At 36.4% G+C, this 19,124-nt stretch overlaps 4 protein-coding genes across 4 annotated transcripts; 1 reads left to right on the top strand and 3 right to left on the bottom strand.

Moving 5' to 3' along the window:
* Window positions 1–226: 226 nt before the first annotated feature.
* plpbp (pyridoxal phosphate binding protein) lies at window positions 227–4,387 on the bottom strand. Its single transcript, XM_052593977.1, has 8 exons — window positions 4,257–4,387; window positions 2,883–2,990; window positions 2,772–2,807; window positions 2,615–2,690; window positions 2,343–2,483; window positions 1,635–1,777; window positions 1,148–1,246; window positions 227–1,054 (listed from the first exon to the last, which is right to left on the bottom strand). Exons 1-8 carry the CDS (start codon window positions 4,329–4,331, stop codon window positions 899–901), a joined length of 834 nt encoding a protein of 277 aa, XP_052449937.1. The 5' UTR covers window positions 4,332–4,387; the 3' UTR covers window positions 227–898.
* Window positions 4,388–4,549: 162 nt separating this feature from the next.
* On the bottom strand, window positions 4,550–6,329 carry snrpg (small nuclear ribonucleoprotein polypeptide G). Its single transcript, XM_052593983.1, has 4 exons — window positions 6,185–6,329; window positions 5,909–5,931; window positions 5,551–5,675; window positions 4,550–5,141 (listed from the first exon to the last, which is right to left on the bottom strand). Exons 1-4 carry the CDS (start codon window positions 6,214–6,216, stop codon window positions 5,091–5,093), a joined length of 231 nt encoding a protein of 76 aa, XP_052449943.1. The 5' UTR covers window positions 6,217–6,329; the 3' UTR covers window positions 4,550–5,090.
* A 184-nt stretch (window positions 6,330–6,513) lies between these two features.
* Window positions 6,514–10,369, bottom strand: si:ch211-148l7.4 (uncharacterized protein LOC563603 homolog). Its single transcript, XM_052593972.1, has 2 exons — window positions 10,177–10,369; window positions 6,514–9,737 (listed from the first exon to the last, which is right to left on the bottom strand). The coding sequence occupies exons 1-2, from the start codon at window positions 10,218–10,220 to the stop codon at window positions 8,222–8,224; spliced, it is 1,560 nt and encodes a 519-aa protein (XP_052449932.1). The 5' UTR covers window positions 10,221–10,369; the 3' UTR covers window positions 6,514–8,221.
* A 681-nt stretch (window positions 10,370–11,050) lies between these two features.
* On the top strand, window positions 11,051–15,958 carry coq10a (coenzyme Q10A). The gene is made up of 6 exons (XM_052593978.1): window positions 11,051–11,216; window positions 11,329–11,494; window positions 12,510–12,656; window positions 12,817–13,009; window positions 13,091–13,192; window positions 14,299–15,958. The coding sequence occupies exons 2-6, from the start codon at window positions 11,355–11,357 to the stop codon at window positions 14,464–14,466; spliced, it is 750 nt and encodes a 249-aa protein (XP_052449938.1). The 5' UTR covers window positions 11,051–11,216; window positions 11,329–11,354; the 3' UTR covers window positions 14,467–15,958.
* Window positions 15,959–19,124: the final 3,166 nt, after the last annotated feature.

Here is a 19,124-nt window from a genome sequence, read left to right as displayed (position 1 = left end):
ATTGAGAAAAAAAAAAAATGTTAATTTCAGTTTTGGCTTTTCACAACCTACCACAAACCGTAAACTTATTAGTTTGACACAATACTGTATTAATCAATTTTTTTTTAAATAAAAATATGATGTGATTGCCTCTAAACAAGCTTCCAAGAATCAGGATAATCTCTCTCTTGCATTGTAAAAGGCCTCAGACCCTCAGTGTCTCCAAAATGCCATGTAAATGCTCGTCTCTGTATTAATAGCACCTTTATTTCTGTGTTCTGTACTGAAACCAGTGTGACTGTTGATCAATGCTAAATTCAACGCCAGTGTTTTGGGTGATATGAAATCCTACAGGAATTGATGACAACACCACACACACACACACATCAGTCCTGACACAGTTTTCACTGCAACAGGTAGATATTGAAGCAATACTATAAATTTGCTATTTATATCATTTACATTTATGATTGTGAACAAAACACACTATAAACTACACCTACACACTTCTAGAAAGCTAGAAAAAATAATACATCCTATTGTGTTAATTAGATGCTAAAATGGGTTACTAACATCTAATCTAACAGAAAAGACAAATTATACCTCACATCTACCAAACTGAGCATGTGCTGACCCTGTATCTGTTATAAAAATGATCGCAAAACCAAGCTTAAATAATTTACAGATGGCTGGAGGACACTTCTGGAGAGCTTTCGACAATAAAAACACCTTCAGGAAGTAAATGTAGTAATCCAGTTATTAAATCACACTTCTTTCTAGTTCTTTAGCCACAGAAGACCAGGTCAGCAGTGTTAGTTACGACATATTAAAGGCCCTTGACTGGTGAATGGTGAGCCCAGTCATTGGGAAGAAACCCAAGAGGTCCCACATTTAGCTCAGTAACCTTTTCCCCCATCATTCATTGCTTTGTGACCGTGAGCCGGTCCATTTTTCTGGCTGCTTCCTCACAGACGACCTTTGGCTTTCTCTCCGGACTGGGACTAGGGGTGTTGGGGTATTCTCGGGTGCCGAAAATAGTGCTGCCGACACGCACATTTGTAGAGCCAACCTCGATCTAATTGGGAAAACAACCCAAACTTAACTAAATCGACTTTGCAATGAAATGAAAGTACGATTGAGGAGTATACTGTAATTAAGCCACACTCACCGCATGTTCAAAGTCAGTAGACATGCCCATACTGAGCTCAACCTGCTCTACTGGGATCTGCAGACTTTCACAGACTTCCTCACGACGTTCCACCAGCATCTAGACACCACAAAAATTCATTTACATACTTGCTATGTTAACAGCCTTTTAGCATAAAGTGAGCTTGAATAACAGTTTCTACAAAATTATTAAGCAGCCAAAGTGTTGCCAACTTTGATAATAGCAAGAAATGTATCTTGAAAACCACAAAATGTCATAATAGAATGGTTTCTAGAAGAACATGTGCCACTGAAGACTGGAGTAATGATACTAAAAATCTAGCTTCGCCATCACAGAAATAAATATTACTTACATTTTAATATATTTTACAATATTACTGCATTTAATCATATAAATGCATTCTTGGTGCACATAAGACACTCCTTATGAAAAAATTCAAATTTTGGTAAATATCTTCAAATATGCAAGGTCGGCTGATCTGATGCACCTGGAAATCAGGGTTGGGGCCTTCGCTGAGGTCGTAACCGTAACGGCCGATCGTCATGAGCCCGGCGAAGTCAAGAGCAGGACACTGAGACACAATGTGTTTTACCAGGTTTACAGTCTCATCGGGAGGCAGGCCATGTTTACCTGATGAAACATGTCCAAGAGAGACGATCGTGCTGAGGTTTCAGAAAAACTGTCATCTGATACACTGATTTCGTAACGCTTAACTGTTTTTGTTAGACATGTGCCCACTGTGACATTCACATCCTGTTGGAAAGCGACTCAAACAACATCTGAACCTTTGATATGGGCTTTTGCAACAAAATGGCATAAAAACCTGAAACCCAGTATGATGTTCCCAACAGTGAATCTTTCCATTTCACAAACATCTGATAAAATACAAAGCACCGCAAGTGATTTCGTAACAATGTAAGCATGCAAAGATCCAGATGTAAGGCATTTAGGGACATTTCATTTGTACAGTACTACTGACTAATGTCTCATTAAGAGTCCAAATTGGTTTTCAACCATTTTAATATTGTGCCAGAAAGTGAGGAAGGTTTTATGTGTCGTGACATGTTGAAAAAAAAAATTAAAAACAGGCCTGAGCTACAATGAAAGATACAATTTGTAAGGTTTCTTAATTCTCATAAAATAGCAAAACACTGTCAAATTTTCAGAGCTGAAGATTTGGGTGAAGAACACTCACTTTGCTCTCCGCTGGTGTTGATCTGAACCATAATCTTTAACCGCTGTGTGTTTGCGGCTCTCATTTTTTGCCAAGAGCTGTTGACTCTTTCAGCCAGTTTCACAGAGTCTATCGTCTCTACCATATACAGGTTTGGGACACCTATGATTGAATGAAATGAATGTGGGTTCATTCAGAATAAAACAGAAATAAAGTCCTAAACCTATTAATCTAACATTTCCAGTCAATCTAGTATTTAAAAGTCAAGCTAAAAGTGAAACCGCTTTGCTCACCCAACAGTTTGTTGGCATTATTCTTTTGCAGATGACCGATGAAATGCCATTTAATTTCAGGACATGATGAGACAACCTACAAACATGTTTTGCACTGATCAAGACGTTTGATCAAAAACAACTCAAATACATGTCAATTTGTCTGACTTCATCATACCAGGGGATGGGAAGCTTTCTCAACAAGTTCATTTACCTGTGGAGAAAGGGGATATTTAATATGAAATGCGTGACCAAGCTTCAAAACATGCATGCTTATTTATATACTCACATAATTCTCTCCAAAGTTTCGTTGTCCATGTTTGTAAGCCTCCACCACCATCTCTGGTGGTTTAGTCTTACTAACCGCTACCAGACGAGGGGTTATACATGGTAACGTCTGCAAGAGAAAAGTAAAATCCTGTCTCTAAGCTTACTGCTTAGTGTATAAGAGCAGCATTGGAAATAAACTTTTTCTTAATACAATATTTGCCCAACTAGAATTGATTCTTTTCAGCTAGATCTGATATTTTATGTTAAATATTGTTTCTTAATATACAATATATACAGATTATACAACATATACAGTGGTGGCCAAAATTATTAGAACATTAATATTTTCACCAGCTAAAAATAGTTTTAAGTCAGTTATTTTTATCTTTTCCTGTAGCGTGTCAGTAGAAAATGTCAGTTTTCATTTTCCAAATATTCATTTTGCCATTAATCGTAATAGTCCAGAGAGATTTTAGTCTGACAGCAGCCAGTGCTCTCTAAAATGCTTCAAGAAACCTTCCTGCAAAGCTCCCTGAAAAACTATGCACAACTGCACCTTGGTCAAAAGCTGCTATAAATGCAAAGGGATGCTCACACCAAATGTTGATTTCATTTAGTTAATATGTTAATTTGAAGTTAATATAAAGTTAATTGATAAAGAAAATGATTTATTATTTAAGTGCCTAAAACTTTGCACAGTGCTGTAGCTTTGCAGGGAGGTTTCTTAAAGCCGTCTTGGCGAAGTTTCTCACAGTTCTTCTGGATTGAGGCTGAATGTTTGGAAATGTAAAATGATATTTCCTACTGACACACTACAGCCAAATATAGAAATAAAGGACTTAAAATAATTTTTTAGTTGGTGAAAATACTAGTCTATACTAATTTTGGCCACAACTGTACACACAATAAAAGATCAGTGATTAACATAAGATTTATTTTAACCACCATCCAACTTAAAATCCTCACGTGGCAAAGCTCCTTGTGTAGCTACACAGTGAAATGTAAGGACTCGATGTAATGTCAGAGTTTGAAGTGCATGTAATTGGCTCATGTCGTGCAGATTTCATTTGCAGGAGCGTGACTGCCGAGAATCACATATTTCATTCAACATGCATTCATTCATTATTCAAATGTAATACCGTCATTCATTCTGAATATCTTCCAACACTTTCATGAATCCAATGTATTACAAAATAATAATAATTTAGCTATATTTAACCAGCTGTCAATCATCCCTTGTTACTATATGGAGCTCGCATGTGTGTAAAGGTTGAACAAATTACATAACCCTGCCATTACCACACGATGAGCACGAGTGGATAGTTTGTTTTTATTAGCGTTTCAAGAATATATTGTTTGGGTTCCAATTCAAAAGTAAGCGATGAAAACTGACCTTCGGGCGCCGGGAAACCGCTTGATTCACCCGGTCCACCACCGCCTGCACTTTCCTCCCAACCTCCTCCGACATCACTACTCTCCACTCCGCCTCTATGCTCCGCCTCAGTGCACGCGCACATGCACTAGCAGCGTGACGTCACGGGCGAATCCGGTCTACTCTCCGACAAAATAAAAGTCTCGCATCAGACGATTGATTGCGTTTTACCTACGCTTGGTAAATAAAGCCATTACACAACACAGCGCTGAAAAGTAAAGTATACCGTCAGCATTTCGAAAACAACAAACGAATATATATTTTTTATTTATTGCAGACATTTTTAAACAGAATTTGTTTTTTTGGATCAATACATTTTTTATTATATCCTGTCCTATCACGGGCAACAGAAAAAGATATCTAATACTGCTAGATTAGACAAGGACTACGTGTAGGTTTCAGTTTTCTGGCAAATTTTACAGCTCTTTGAAATCCTAACAAGTCATGATTATTGATTTGTTCAAATGCATACAGCTACCAAGGCAATGAAAATGTTGACACAGTTTGAATATTAAATATTAATGTAAAGTGAATTACAGAAAGAGTTTGAATTAATCACACCATAGTCAATTTATTCACAAAAATGTATGAATTGTGTACACAATTTCTACAGACATAGTAATGTACATAAAAACAAGAAAGTTGTTTATAAAACAATACTTTAACAGAATCAAAGTGTTTGGCTTTAATAAAGTGTTGTGAACATAAATGAGAATTAGTTTTTTTTTTTCACATTTGCTGTATACAAAAAAAAAAAAAAAAAAAAAATGCAGGAAAAGAAAGAGGGCATCGTCCTCATACTCGTTCAAGAGCCTCCAACATAATAATACTGTTTCCTCTGATCACCTGAAGAGACACAAAAGAGCAATCATCACTGCACAGAACAAAACACATCACATCACAGATCTTTAAATGATATACTGAATATCAAGTCAAGTCTGCTTTATTGTCAATTCTTCCACATGTACAGTAAATACATACAGAGAATTGAAATTGCGTTACTCTCAGACCCTTGGTGCATACAGATAACAATAATACTAGAGCCTAAAAATCTAGATCAAATATAAAATACAGCTATACAATAAAAAAGACATAATAAAAATAAATATGATATGATAATAATATAAGTTAAATATAACAATAGAACTATTACCTGAACATAATGTCAATCTACATTATATTTGTGCCATTTACTTTTGTTTCACCATTAGTTATGTATTTGGTTTGATAACAGACTATGATCTTAAGTACTTACCACCATCCCAATGGAGTTCATTTGTCCTCCAGGAGCCATTTCTATCGAGTCATCCACGACCAGATTCATGAAGGGATCAAATCCACGCAAGATGCCCTGAACATGACGGCCACCATTGAGCTTCACTGAAAGGGTGCATGAAAACAACATCTTTATAGAAGAAACGCACACACAGTATAGACAGAGATTCAGAACGGAGTTATCATCTGGGTTTATAAGAAGAACATCCATAGACAAGTTACAAATCACATACTGTTGAAGTTAAATATTTCTAGGATATTATTATGGAGATTCCCAGATTTCATATACTTTTCTTTTACTGGACAATATTTTGTGAGAAAATCTTGTATATACTCACGTGAAAGCTTCTTGTCCATGAACCTATAAGACAAGAACAAAACAGGCACTGGTTTACAGATACTGGACCAAACATTTAAACCTAATTCATACTAAACTGTAACAAAATGAAATAGCAAGTGGGTTTTCCGGGTTAAATTTTAATAATATTATGTAAGTTCGTTGTTAAATAAATGCAGACAAACCGCCTAGTGCGAGCAGAATAACGCTATGCTCACACTCAACGCATTTCTAATAGATTTACAATCACAATCAACAAAAGGCTTGAAATACTTACTTTTTCAACTCGGGTGGGTGTGCTTTGCTCATGTTTATTTCGTTATATCAACACTTTTCCACAAAAACGTTTTAAACACGTTTCAAACTATTTATGAACAGTAGCGGAAGTGGCGTACTAGGTCGCGGGATTTTTTTAAAAACTTGTCATCGTGTGCCATATCGCCCCCTACTGTAGCGGAGGGTGAACTTCAATAACATTGCACAACGTAATTTTGCTTTTTCTTTAGGAAAACCAATATATTCAACCTCAAACTTTAATGCCACATTTGGGCTACTGGTGTGTGTGTTTTTTTTAAAGCTACGAAAATAACAGCAAAAACTAACAAACCTTTTTAAACAATTTATTCAAAAACAATGCCAATGCAACGTGTAACATGAGGTAAGTTTTCTGACAAATATTCTTCCAAAGAAAAAAAAAAATCACATCTTGGGACAAAGCAGGTGATACTGGAGGTAGCCGCAAGTACGGTAAACACACCCAGACAGTAATGTTGAAAACTAAATTTAAAAAGCCTCCAGTATATATTCTTAATAAACTATTAGATTAATGGGGGATATAGTTATATTTGCACTTACACTTTTGCACCACATCATTTAAAATTTGAATCATAAAGTGAATATTACACAGTGTTCAAAGACAAAAAAAAAAAAGTCAGTGCAAAAAAACAAAGCTGAAAAAAAAATGAAAATGTTAGCAATGTTATATAAAACATCAGAAACAAATGAAGATTATTAAAGGTTAAGGACCCCTGATATACAAATTAAACAATAAAATGGACTTGTTAGTCACCTAATCTGAGTTTTCATATTATCACATGATTCACTCGTCCAGTCTAGTAAGAAAGTTATGAAATTAAACTAGCAATATTTGGTCTGATAGCATAGAATATAATGCATATAAGGCATGCTACTATCTGTAAAGCTTCTACAACTTTATAAGAATAAGGCTTACTTTGTTTCATTTAGTTTAGGAAACACAAACTTCTCAATGTAAGTAAAATGCTATATAATAAAACAAGCTGAAACACTTCAGTAGCCGAATCTAGCAGATACAAAGATATTATATCCTCCAACTTGACAGATCACAAGCAGCAGCACATACATAAAGCAGGTTTTGTGTTTCAGCAAGGCACTGGCCATCTCGAAAACACGTATGTTTATGTCAAAATATTAAATTCACCATATTCTCACAGTAACATAATGGATATGACTTCTACACGGGTATAGAGGTACGGAGAACATTGACCTGAAGCAGAAACATGCACTGAGTTGAAGTGGTTTTCATTAGGTACCCGTATCTGGCTTGTCGATCTTATCAAAGGCCTCTATTATTTTTCTGGCAGTTTGGCTCAGATTGGTGGAAGTGAGTATCCCTGTAAACAACATTATACCTCACGAACCACAGAAATCAAGACCTGTAAAAAAGCGTATTAATATTCAGACAGTTTACCAAAACCAAAAATGCCTGATGAATGTATTTCTGATAGCCTGAACATCTGCAGACTGATTTTCCTGCCCTTAAAGGTTCACCCAAAAACATAAACCCTGTCATCATTTACTCGCCCTTATGTCAGCATGTTTATGTGGAACATACAAGATGATAATTTGAAAAATGTCTGTAATAGTTTTAGTTGAAATTGACTTCCATTAAATGGACAAATATATAATGGAAATCAATGGGAATCGAAACGTTTTGGTTACCAATGTTTTTCTTTTGTGTTCCACGACATTAGAGTGAGTAAATGATTCCAAAGATTTCATTCTTAAAGGAATAGTTCACCAAATAATTTCAATTCCATAATTATATGTATATGCATACACAAAAATGCAAAGAATATTCACTTTTTTTCAGAAGCACTTTTAAGGTGGTTTTTGTCTAATGTATGCAATTGTTCTTAAAAAAAAAACAAGTATGTTTTGTAAAAAAAAAATACTAACAGTTAACATGATTAGAATATGATGGTGAGAAAATTAGATTTTAATTGTTTTTTTTTTGAGTGAACAATTCCTTAAAAAAAAAAAAAAGGAAGCTCTTTTAATCATCACTGAATTCATCTTCATGTTCACGTATCAGATGCGTCTGGCAGTGCTCGAGAAAAGCATTCAGGGCTATGAACGCCTCGGCACAAGGCACACAGTGATAGACTTTTTCACAATCTTCAGGAATCTCAGCGAGGGGAATCCCACCTGTACACACACTACAACTCCTGCACGTGTCGGCTGGTGGAGGGCGTTCCTCTGGGACTTCCTCAGGGAACTCCTCATGGACTTTCTCATGCACATGCAGCTTAGCTTTGGAGCTAAAGACCTGGTCGCATGAAGTACAAGGATACTCGGCATCCTCGTCTTCATCACTATCATCCAGCTCATCCGTTTCCTCTTCTTCCGTTTGCTTGGTTTCCATCAAAACCGGTAGATTCTTGGTCCTAGGTCTACCTCTTGGTCTTTTTCCTAGGGTAGGTCTGAGCTCCTTAGCTGCCTTTGGGTGGAACCTGGTTGCGCCAGCGGCGGATGATTTGCTACTCAGCTCGAGGTGGGTCTGATGGTGAGAGCTGTAGTGTCTAAAATGCGCCCGACGCGTCAGATGGTGCAGGAACTCTTTTCCACAATGGAGGCATGGATATGTTTCACCTTTCCGTCTTTGCCTGGTGGTCTTCAAAGAGGTTCGCTGCAGTTTCCTCACCTTTATCTCCCGCCGGTGTTCCTCTTTCCTGTGCTGGTGGAGGAGTGATGTCTTAGGAAATGATTTGTCACAGGAACGGCATGGAAATGATGTACTTGAGATGAGAACTTCGTCCTCCTCCCCCTCGTCCCCCGTATCAGTCTCCTCCTCGTCCTTCTTCTTCTTCTTCCTCTTCTTCCTCAGTGTACTTACAATGCCATCTGTTTTCATCTCTGAGCTGCTTTTCATGTGCGCATCGGAAAAGCGCATGTGGCAACCAAGTCCAGCAGAAGAACGGAACGTTTTGTGGCACAAAGTGCATGTGGTAGGAGATGAGTTAACGCTTGGAGGAGACGGAGGCAAGGAGGCATTTGAAGGTGGAGGAGGTTTGAGAGTCTGGGCGGGCTGACAGCCTCCGGCCTGCTGGTGGTGCAGCAGCTCTTGCTTGTGGCTGAAGGCTTGTCCGCATGGAGCGCACGCATAGGGGCTATTGTCATGATAGAAGGGATCTTCTGAAGATTCTGTCCCGCAGGAAGGGCAAGAAGAACCCCTCTGAGGTTTCCCCATGCATGTCTGGCACATGGATGAGGCATGAGAGCATTTGTGTAGCTGCAAACTAGAGAGCAAAGCAAATTTTTGGCCACAGTGTTGACAGCCGTGGAGCTTTTGCAGGGCGTGTTCTCTTTTCTGGTGACACTCAAGACTCTTCTGGTCGGAGAATTTGTCGCCACACTCTTTGCAGATAAAGGAAGACCGCTGTTGTTTTGGTTTGTACTCGATGCAAGTGATCAGTTGGGCCAGTTTAGATAAGGTTTCTGACATGGGTCTAGTCCTAGTGGGTATCTGGTCACCTTTTGCTCCATTCCAGCAATGTACAGAATCCATATTCCTAAAAGGAAATAAAAAAAAAATAAGTAAATCAAATTGACTCCATTTAAATTCAATTCTTTTAATTTTCTAATTCATTTTCAATTCAAAAATGGCTTTTAATATAACATTGTATTGCATATATCGATAGATAGATAGATAGATAGATAGATAGATAGATAGATAGATAGATAGATAGATAGATAGATAGAACACGAACACACACACACACACACACACACACACACACACACACAACTACAAGGTTTTAATAGAACCAGTTTACATAATTAACCAGGATAAAATAATAAAATGTAAAATAATGAAACAAACTGATGTTCTTGGCTATAAAATGAAGACACCCATCGCAACTCCATGCAGTATCGCTGTAGCACTGAAACAGGAAGAGTTTGCTAGTTGTTTTGCTATGCTGTTTACATGCAACTCACAGACAAACTTACCCGCCCGAGGACTTTGTATCACACAAAATAGGTTTCTCGCACATCTATGTGGAAATTACAGCAGCTGTTTGCAGGTTCATAAACGCAAAACGCGAGGAATTGTGTGGTTGAACGCACACGGACTTTTCACTTCAACTTCCACGCGCTTCTTCTAAGCTTAACGCAAGGCAGTGTGAAGAACTACAATTCCCATCGTGCCCTACGCGTTTACTACATAAATAAGCGTGAGTGTAAAATTAAATTAAAACCATATTTCCATGTAGTCTAATTTATTATCAGCTGATTTATAAAAGGGCACAGAAAAGACTGCCTTATAACAATTTAGACGTTTCAATTCATCAAGAGCATTTATTAAGTGTTTACATTAAGGGGGCGGTGTTGTTGTAAACTAAAACGAGAACGTATGTTTTTGTTAATCGTAATAAAGCGAAAACAAATACCATAAAATATTAAATAGATGAAAAACCTAAGCACTTAAACGGAAAAAATATATAAATGTACAAACAACACTATTAAAATTACTAAAACTAAAAAACATATACAATATACAAATTACAATATACATAGTATTTATTGACATTTTAAATTTCTGTCTTTTTATAATTTATTCCATTTATTCGAGCCTAGACCTTTATTATGAAATGTGCACAAACCCCACAACATCTTCCTCTAGTGAGGTGGAGTGAAATGACACCCCTCTTACTGGGATTATTAATATCTGTTCATTGTTGTCATTGGTTTTATGCACCCATATCATTTATTACCCTGATTCAAATAAAATGCGACTGTTTAGACATGAAATCATCCTGATTGTGTCCCATATGTGTCTTTCTGTCCTCCTCCGGTCCTGTTGGCGGCGGCTGCACGCTGCTCCATCAGAACAGTCTGTACCACACACCGGCAGCTTATGAAAGCTTCACCGGTTTAACCCCAATCGGTTTCAGCGCAATCGCAGGCGAAAGGGCTATTGTTTCAGTAGATGATTCTCTAGAAGTCGAAATATGATTTTTGCACTTCCTCGGATTTAACGCATCGCGAAGGTTTGGTCACTGAAAAACCGCCTACTCGTTTACTCCTAGAGATGACAGCAAGCGCTGTCTTATTACTGTGTTAATCGTGCTATTCGAGATTAATCGTCATCATTTTACACAGACTGAATAGGTGAAGCTCTGTCTTTGATGGCCGTGTCAGGAAACGCCCGGCGGATCCCGATGGGTGTGCGGACATTCAGTGAGTTTCTGGAAATAGCGACGGTCGGACCGTGTCGCCCCAGCAGCCCGAATAAATACAGAGAGAGGATACAGCACTGGCCCATCAGGTGAAACACCGCTTTCAGTGCAATGCATTGTGTAAACATAAAAATGTCAGACTACTACTGAATGAATGATGGATGCATCACATCGCTGAACAAATATTGGAACAAAGCCAGCTGGTAAATCCCCCCCCCAAAAAAGAAAGAAAAAAACCCCCACATAATTACTACGAGTATAACTGAAAAGTTGTGGGGTGTCATAGCCAAAATCTTATCATAGGTATTTTAATTGTGACAATATATACCCAATTTTATTTTAATAACGATATGCGTGGGTTAAAATGATATTTGATATTGTTTATTATAATCGAAAATTCTATCACTGTTTATTAAAAAATGCTCGATATAGAACAAAAATAAAAGAATACAAATGAAACAAAAAAATTGTTTTAAGATATAGTCAAGATATAAAATCAAGAATGGAAAGGAAGAGACATAAAAACTAGAATACATAAAAAGAATTGAAATGCAAGCAACAATTATTTTAAACAAATATTTCTATGATAATGTAGAATTTTACAATACATTTTGTGTTAACCCCTACAAGAGTTTAGAAATGGATAAAACGCTTGATTATCAGTTTTTCTATGTACATTTAGAAAATGCAGTTTCAGAAATACTAGAATAATTATTAGAGTTCTTGTTACAATAAAACACTGAGAACTTTGCACAGGCACAGCTGTCTGGCAGCTTTTTATACTTACTCTAGTAGAATTTTAAAGTAGTAACAAGAAGCAAAGGAGGATTTTATGGTCTCTATGTTAACTGGCTGCAGGGGAAGATTCAAAAAGTGCTTAAAATTACTGTAAATCACATACATCTTGAAGCATGGCTTATGTGGAGATGCATGATACCATGGTAACATCATCTTTTTGGACCTGTACCATGGTCATTTGTTTGAAATTTCACAATATATGAAACACACTCATAATTTAGTACCATAGTATGATGGTACAATAATCGCAGACCATTCCTGTATGTATTGTATTGATCAGAATCTTGTGTGTTTTTTGTATGTCAGACACCTGTCCTCCTGCGGGATCTTGATGACCCGTCATCCGCGCGCCCTCTGTCTCTCGGAAGTGGATTTGACTCCCACTCATCACAGGAGATCTTTCATCAGCCTCACCAATAAGAGAAAAGAGTATTCCGAGAGGAGAATACTAGGGTAAGTAGACTACTGTCTGATCCTGAGCAGTGACATCATCTTTTTTTTCTCAAGGAGGATGAGGGCAAGGTTTGTGGTGTTAAGTAAAAAATGAACACAGCTGTATTTATTTCAACTTGATTCTAAAATGATGAAGATGTAACTGTGTTTTGGTGTTTAGGTACTCAATGCAAGAGATGTATGATGTGGTAGCCAACGTGGATGACTACAAACACTTTGTACCGTGGTGTAAAAAGTCCCAGACCATCATGAAAAGAGCCGGTCATGCCAAAGCTCAGCTGGAAGTGGGCTTCCCTCCGGTTGTTGAGCGATACACTTCAATGATAAGCCACGTCCGTCCACATCTGGTCAAAGTAAGCCTTCTGTGTGCTCTACATCAGCAATGAAATGCAAGGAAACACCAATTTTGTAAATAATTCTGTTCAACATTTCAGGCGGTGTGTTCGGACGGTAAACTCTTCAACCATTTAGAGACAATTTGGCGGTTTAGTCCCGGTATTCCTGGCTATCCTCGCACATGCACTGTAGACTTCTCTGTGAGTATCATTTACAGACGTTTGCTTCCAGCTGACCCTTCGCTAAGCTCCACCCCCCTTGGTTACTGTTGCTAGGTCTGACAAGCTTGCAGAATGTGAAACAGAGAGTTCTGCACAATTTCAGGGGCTAAAATCAGTATACAGCTCCTCAAACATGCAAGACTTTCATACATTTTAATCAGACAAAACCAAAAACATACGTCAGACAGTATTTCAGTTTACCTTAGTATCCATTCATATTTTTAATTAGTTGTTTTATATTCTTTCATTTTAATTTTAGTATGTTTTAGTAAATTTTGTTGCTTGTTTTTTTTGTCAGATATAATTTAAACACGACAGTTTACCTTTTATTTTTATTCCAGTCTTAGTTTCAGAAGTTTAAGAGATCTTTTTTTGTTGTTGTTGCATTTGTTTTGTTTTTAAAAAATGTGTTTAGCTTTTATTTGATTTGTTGCTGTTTAAGTTTTTGTAAATTTTGTTGTATTTTTTCTTCTTATTTTATCAGTCAATAGATGTTTTTTTTTTCATGTCTATTTAGCTTTTATTAGTAATTTTAATATTTCACCTTAAACTGAAAATTAGAAACTTGCCAACTAACTGCAATAAATTAAGATAACATTTTTTAGTATTTAATTTTATTTCACTTAAGTTTTTTTTTTCATGTTATTGGTGCTGGTCAACAATTAATTGAGATTACAATATAAGATTACCACTATTAATTGAGATTAATCCCAACCAAAATAAAATGTTTTATGTACATAAGATATGTGTGTGTACTGTGTTTATTTATTATGTAATCTAAATACACATGCATGTGTATATATTTCAGAAAAACATTTTGTTTACATATTAAATATATTTATATATATATTATAAATTATATGAATATAAATATATACATGTAAATACTTTAAAATATATACTTTATGCGTGTCATAATAAATATACACAGTACACACACATATATAAACAAAAACTTTTATTTTTGATGTGATTAATCACGATTGTTGCCCAGCAAAATATATATATATGTATATACGTTTTAGTTTGCAATAACACTCAGTGTTTGATAAGAAGTAAACTCACAATATGTATTTTTTCCTCAGGTCTCGTTTGAGTTCCGTTCATTGCTGCATTCACAGTTAGCGACTGTGTTTTTCGACGAGGTGGTGAAGCAGATGGTGGCGGCGTTTGAGCGGCGAGCGGGCAAACTCTACGGACCCGAGACGAGGATACCCCGCGAGCTCATGTTTCACGAGGTCCATCAAACATGAGGTGCACCTTCACACGGGACTCACCTGCATCTGGAACTCCCAAAACTCTTTAGATGGTTATCACATGATAAATCAGATCCACTGGGATGGTACGATAGATACCATTTACTTACCCAAGATTTCAGTTCACCATCAATTTTTTTGTTTGCTTTTTGACCGTGAATGAAGATGAATTGATTATTGCAGCTCTGACAGGTAAGATTTGAAAGTTGAGGTGAAGAACTTGGGCGTTTCATTACGGTTTCATCTTGTTTACTTTATTGAGGCCAAATCTGACTTAGTACTGAAGCTGAAAATAATATTTTAGGTGAAATCTGTCGCACACTGTTGATTGCCACACAAAATGGTTTCGATTGGTACCTCAGCTTTTTAAAACAAACAATAAAACATGTACAGCACAGGCATTGTTTACTTTCCCCTTGCATTTGTGCAGCTGTTTAATTTATGGTTTTAAGTCAGTATTTGTGGTAATCAACAGCATGCAAGGGCACAGAACATCCCAGAATAGTCCTTCTAAAATGAATCTTTATATAACTAGATATGAATTCAAATTGCTTGAATATGATCCTGCTTACAGTGACCTGCTTGACTTCCACACTGCACTGAATTTATAATATTCATCTCAAGAAGTCACACTCAGAGGTGTGTGACTCCAAACACGACTGTAAATATAATAAAAATGAATTATACAGTTAGAGTGTATTTCTCTCGCCTAAATATTTATCCTCACAGATAACAAAAACATTTGTAAAAGTAGTGGATTGTAAAGAAGGAATTGTATTTAGCATGCTTTTGCTTCCTTTGGATGCAAACTCAGGGCTTTAGAGAAATTCGAAGGAAAGAAATATACGGATTCGGCCTGTTGTTCACTAATCGTGATCTTAGTGTGTGCCTGTTCATGTAGACTGTGCCATTTCTTATTTGTTGGTACATTAATGTATAAACACTACTGTATGTTTGTCTATTGTTTGTGATTTCTTGAAAAGCTACAGTATTAGCTGGCTAAGCTTCAGATAAGCTACAGATGCATAGCAGACATTTTTTGCTTTTTTTCAACATTTTATTTTATGAGATTTTCAGCCATTCCAAAGCCTTATCTAAGTGCTCATGGCATTTTTAAATGACTTTAAGTAACGTGATTTTCAAAAATTGTCCATTGATCATTTATTTGTGCTGTATCAAACGCCTGTCTAAAAGTCTTCCGTGGAAATAGTCACCATTCGTAGATTTCTAGGATCTATCATATAAAGACTTTGTTAGATGTCTGTTAAGTGAGAATGTTTGGTTGAAGAACTGTGAATAGGAACCAAAGAGATGAGAAGTGCTTTATAAGAGCAAGAAGAGCACAATTCTAGGAACAAATTCTCTCTGAAATGAATGTTGTGTGCTTGGTAAACCTTAATTCTCTCTCAACAGGCCTGTCGTTAGTGTTTATAACCTTGCACAAGCATTTCTTTTCATTTTAGAATCTATAAATTTATTTGCAAACTTCTTCCGGTGTGTTTAATTGAACTGCTTGAGATTTATCAGGAGGCTGATTTCCTACTTAGAATTTTTAAACTTGATATGCACACTTTTGTCAATGGTTTCTTAGCTCAAAGTGGTAGTTTTATGATTGAATTCAGTGTTGAGGAGACACATGAGTGCTTGTGAAAACGTATCGGTGGTGCAGCACCAGGGAACAAAGAACACAAAGTGAAAGCAGTAGTGGAGGAAATCTGAGGAAGGTGGTGGTATGTGGGTCATGTATTTATAACAGGGTGAGAGACTATAGTGGAGTTTCTTATTCATGCTTTTCCATGCAGATCTCAGGGCTCCAGACTAACTTTTTTCACTAGGAGCACAGTGGCCCCCAACTGAAAATTTTAGGGGCACAACCAGAAAATTTAGGGGCGCACACCGTAAATCAACATGCTAACCAAATCTACTAATTTCCACTGTATTACTAATAAATACTTTAATAATAGATGCAGAAATTACAATGTGCTGTTTCAAATTCAGTGTCACATTTTATTCTGCACTTTTGAAGATGCAACAACAAGGTAAACTGACAGCACCATCGCTGTCATGACAGTACAAATAGTAAACAAAATTCCATACACTCAGAATAAAAAATGTGCATAGTAAAAAAGTTTGTGTGCATGCTGTATCGTTGTGTATGTTTCGTTAAGTTTTAAGCCATTCTTCCTTTGAAGGTCGAGCTGGCTTTTGTATTTGGTGAAAGGTAGTTCTTAATAATTATAGTACCTCAGACATCTGAATTCTTACAGCCAGTCTTCTCGAAAATGGTGAGTGTGGATCAGGGCCGGCCCTGACCAATTTGCTGCCCTAGGCATGATTTTACCTGGCGCCCCATGTGTATGTATGTATGTACATGTATATATATATATATATATATATATATATATATATATATATATATATATATATATATATATATATATATATATATATATATATATATATATATATATATATATATATACACACACATACACACACTACAGCAGAACTGTTTCCAACACTCATAATAAATCATCTTATTAGAATGATTTCTAAAGGATCATGTGATAGACTGGATGTCACATGTGACACTGAAGAATGGAGTAATGATACTGAAAATTCAGCTTTGCATCACAGAAATAAATGATAATTTAAAGTATAATAAATTGAAAACAAATTATTTTAAATTGTAATAATATATCACAATATTACATTTTTTTCTGTATTTTTGATCAAATAAATGCAGGCTTGATGAGCAGAAGAAACTTCTTTCAAAAACTTAAAAAAATAGTAATGTTGCAAAACTTTTGGCCTGTACTGTATCCCCCCCAAAACTGCACAACTGTAGAGTAAAACATTATTTAAAAAAAAGTGATAATAAAAAATGCGTCTTAAAACTGACAAGATTGTACAAAATCACAGTCTGGGGACTCAGAACTCAGAACAACTGCTAACATTAAGTTTAAGGTAAAAATAACTGCCATGAAATTATAGTATCTTACTCCTATTCAATAAATTGTTCTTTCACTACATCTCTTTACCTCTGTCTTTATCCTCTTCTCTTCTTTTTGGCAGTGTATCTATCGCAGACTATGATCATTTATAATGTGTCATGTAAATTCGGCCTTGCGTCACAATCAGGAAACTTTCACCGTGTCTAGAACTGGCGCGAGCTGCCAGGCCCGTTTCTACGAGCTGTGTGTTAACAAAAACAGTGCTGTCTACATTGGATGTGGCGTCGGGCACGCTACACAACAAATTACCAACAACTAATCGTGCGCGCGCTCTGTTTCTGACGCACTTCAAGCACTCGATGGGTGGGGGAAGATTGAAGAGCCAGACTTTTTTTTTTTTTTTTTGCTTTATTTGGAAGTGTTTCGAATTGTTGGTTTTTAAATAGTATCATATTATAAAAAAATATAGGTAAAAAAAAAAAAAAAAAGTTCACTCATTCTGGCGCCCCTATGGATGAGTGGCGCCCTTAGCATTTGCCTATACCACGGGCCGGCCCTGGTGCGGACTTTTTTAGCCACACCAACCTCTGACTCTGAATCATCATCTGACGGTGACACTGTAGACTCTGGCACTGGTACACTAGCCGCAGGTCGGAAGAACGAATCAATAGTTCGCTTGCTCATAGCTCAGACGCACGCACATATCAGGTTGTGATGATATTTGTCTCTGTTTCCTTCCCACAGATGTTTACGCGCGCTCAATTATCTCTAGGCCCCTCCCCCTCCACAGATTTTAGCCACTTGCAGTGGCCATTCCCTATTCTTCTCACACGCATTTGCCGCCTCACAGACAGGCATCACTCAATGAGACGCGAGTGTGTGCTCGCGTCTCATTAGTATGTGTGCAAGTGTGTGTGCAAGTGTGTGTGCGTGCGTGCGTGTGCAAATCTACTGGTCGCACATGTGCGACTGGATGTAAAATTCAGTCGCACACTCTCAAAATTTGGTCGCAAAATGCGACCATTTGGTCGCAGTCTGGAGCCCTGGATCTGAACACAAAACTAATCCAATAAAGAATGACCATACATAGATCTTAAGACAATTCATCAGGCCATCATTGGAGTAATAACCATGTTTTTGTGCACATCGTTTACAGAATAAAAATGTAAATTCTGACATCATTCACTCAACACATTCTTTCCAAACATGTATTTGTTAATATCCTATGTGTAACAAAGATATTTTTATATATTTTTTTAATCCAATGCAGTTTTAAGTACTATTTATACACCATAATAATATTTCTATAACATTTAGATTTAAAAAAAAAAATATATATATATAGATGTTTTTTTTTTCACTTAAAATTTTACATTTATTTCTGTTTCTATATAGAGTTATGTTTAATTCAGTTCGAGTAACTTTAGTATTTCAACTTATGGTAATACTTAATTTTACTGCCCAGGCAATATTTTAAATCTTTATTACAATTACCAAAAACAATTTCATTAGTTTTAGTTCATTACAACACTTTTGTTTTTGTCATTGTTCTTTCAGAAAAAAAGTAAGTTATTTAAAACTATTGCACAGTGCCCAGATTACTTTAATTTGAATATGGACTTTCCAAATACATACCAATTTGGAATTGTAAAGCAATATACCAAAAGGTTTCATGGATGGTAAAGGAAACCACTTCATTAA

This window comes from Carassius gibelio, chromosome B23 (genome assembly GCF_023724105.1).
Source record: "Carassius gibelio isolate Cgi1373 ecotype wild population from Czech Republic chromosome B23, carGib1.2-hapl.c, whole genome shotgun sequence".
NCBI lineage: Eukaryota > Metazoa > Chordata > Actinopteri > Cypriniformes > Cyprinidae > Carassius > Carassius gibelio.
Note: the sequence above shows the minus strand (reverse complement) of the source record. Positions and strands in the feature narration are given on the sequence as shown.

Excerpts from the sequence above, each read along its gene's own strand:
- snrpg (XM_052593983.1), bottom strand. The coding sequence starts at position 6,216 with ATGAGCAAAGCACACCCACCCGAGTTGAAAAA. Across the intron at positions 5,932-6,184 it reads CACCCACCCGAGTTGAAAAA|GTTCATGGACAAGAAGCTTT; the intron begins GTAAGTATTTCA and ends CTTGTCTTATAG. Across the intron at positions 5,142-5,550 it reads TGAACTCCATTGGGATGGTG|GTGATCAGAGGAAACAGTAT; the intron begins GTAAGTACTTAA and ends GTGTCTCTTCAG.
- si:ch211-148l7.4 (XM_052593972.1), bottom strand. The coding sequence starts at position 10,220 with ATGTGCGAGAAACCTATTTTGTGTGATACAAAGTCCTCGGGCGG. Across the intron at positions 9,738-10,176 it reads GATACAAAGTCCTCGGGCGG|GAATATGGATTCTGTACATT; the intron begins GTAAGTTTGTCT and ends ATTTCCTTTTAG.
- plpbp (XM_052593977.1), bottom strand. The coding sequence starts at position 4,331 with ATGTCGGAGGAGGTTGGGAGGAAAGTGCAGGCGGTGGTGGACCGGGTG. Across the intron at positions 2,808-2,882 it reads GAAACTTTGGAGAGAATTAT|GTAAATGAACTTGTTGAGAA; the intron begins GTGAGTATATAA and ends CTTTCTCCACAG. Across the intron at positions 1,247-1,634 it reads GCCCCAACCCTGATTTCCAG|ATGCTGGTGGAACGTCGTGA; the intron begins GTGCATCAGATC and ends TGTGGTGTCTAG.
- coq10a (XM_052593978.1), top strand. The coding sequence starts at position 11,355 with ATGGCCGTGTCAGGAAACGCCCGGCGGATCCCGATGGGTGTGCGGACA. Across the intron at positions 12,657-12,816 it reads TCCGAGAGGAGAATACTAGG|GTACTCAATGCAAGAGATGT; the intron begins GTAAGTAGACTA and ends TTTGGTGTTTAG. Across the intron at positions 13,193-14,298 it reads CATGCACTGTAGACTTCTCT|GTCTCGTTTGAGTTCCGTTC; the intron begins GTGAGTATCATT and ends TTTTTTCCTCAG.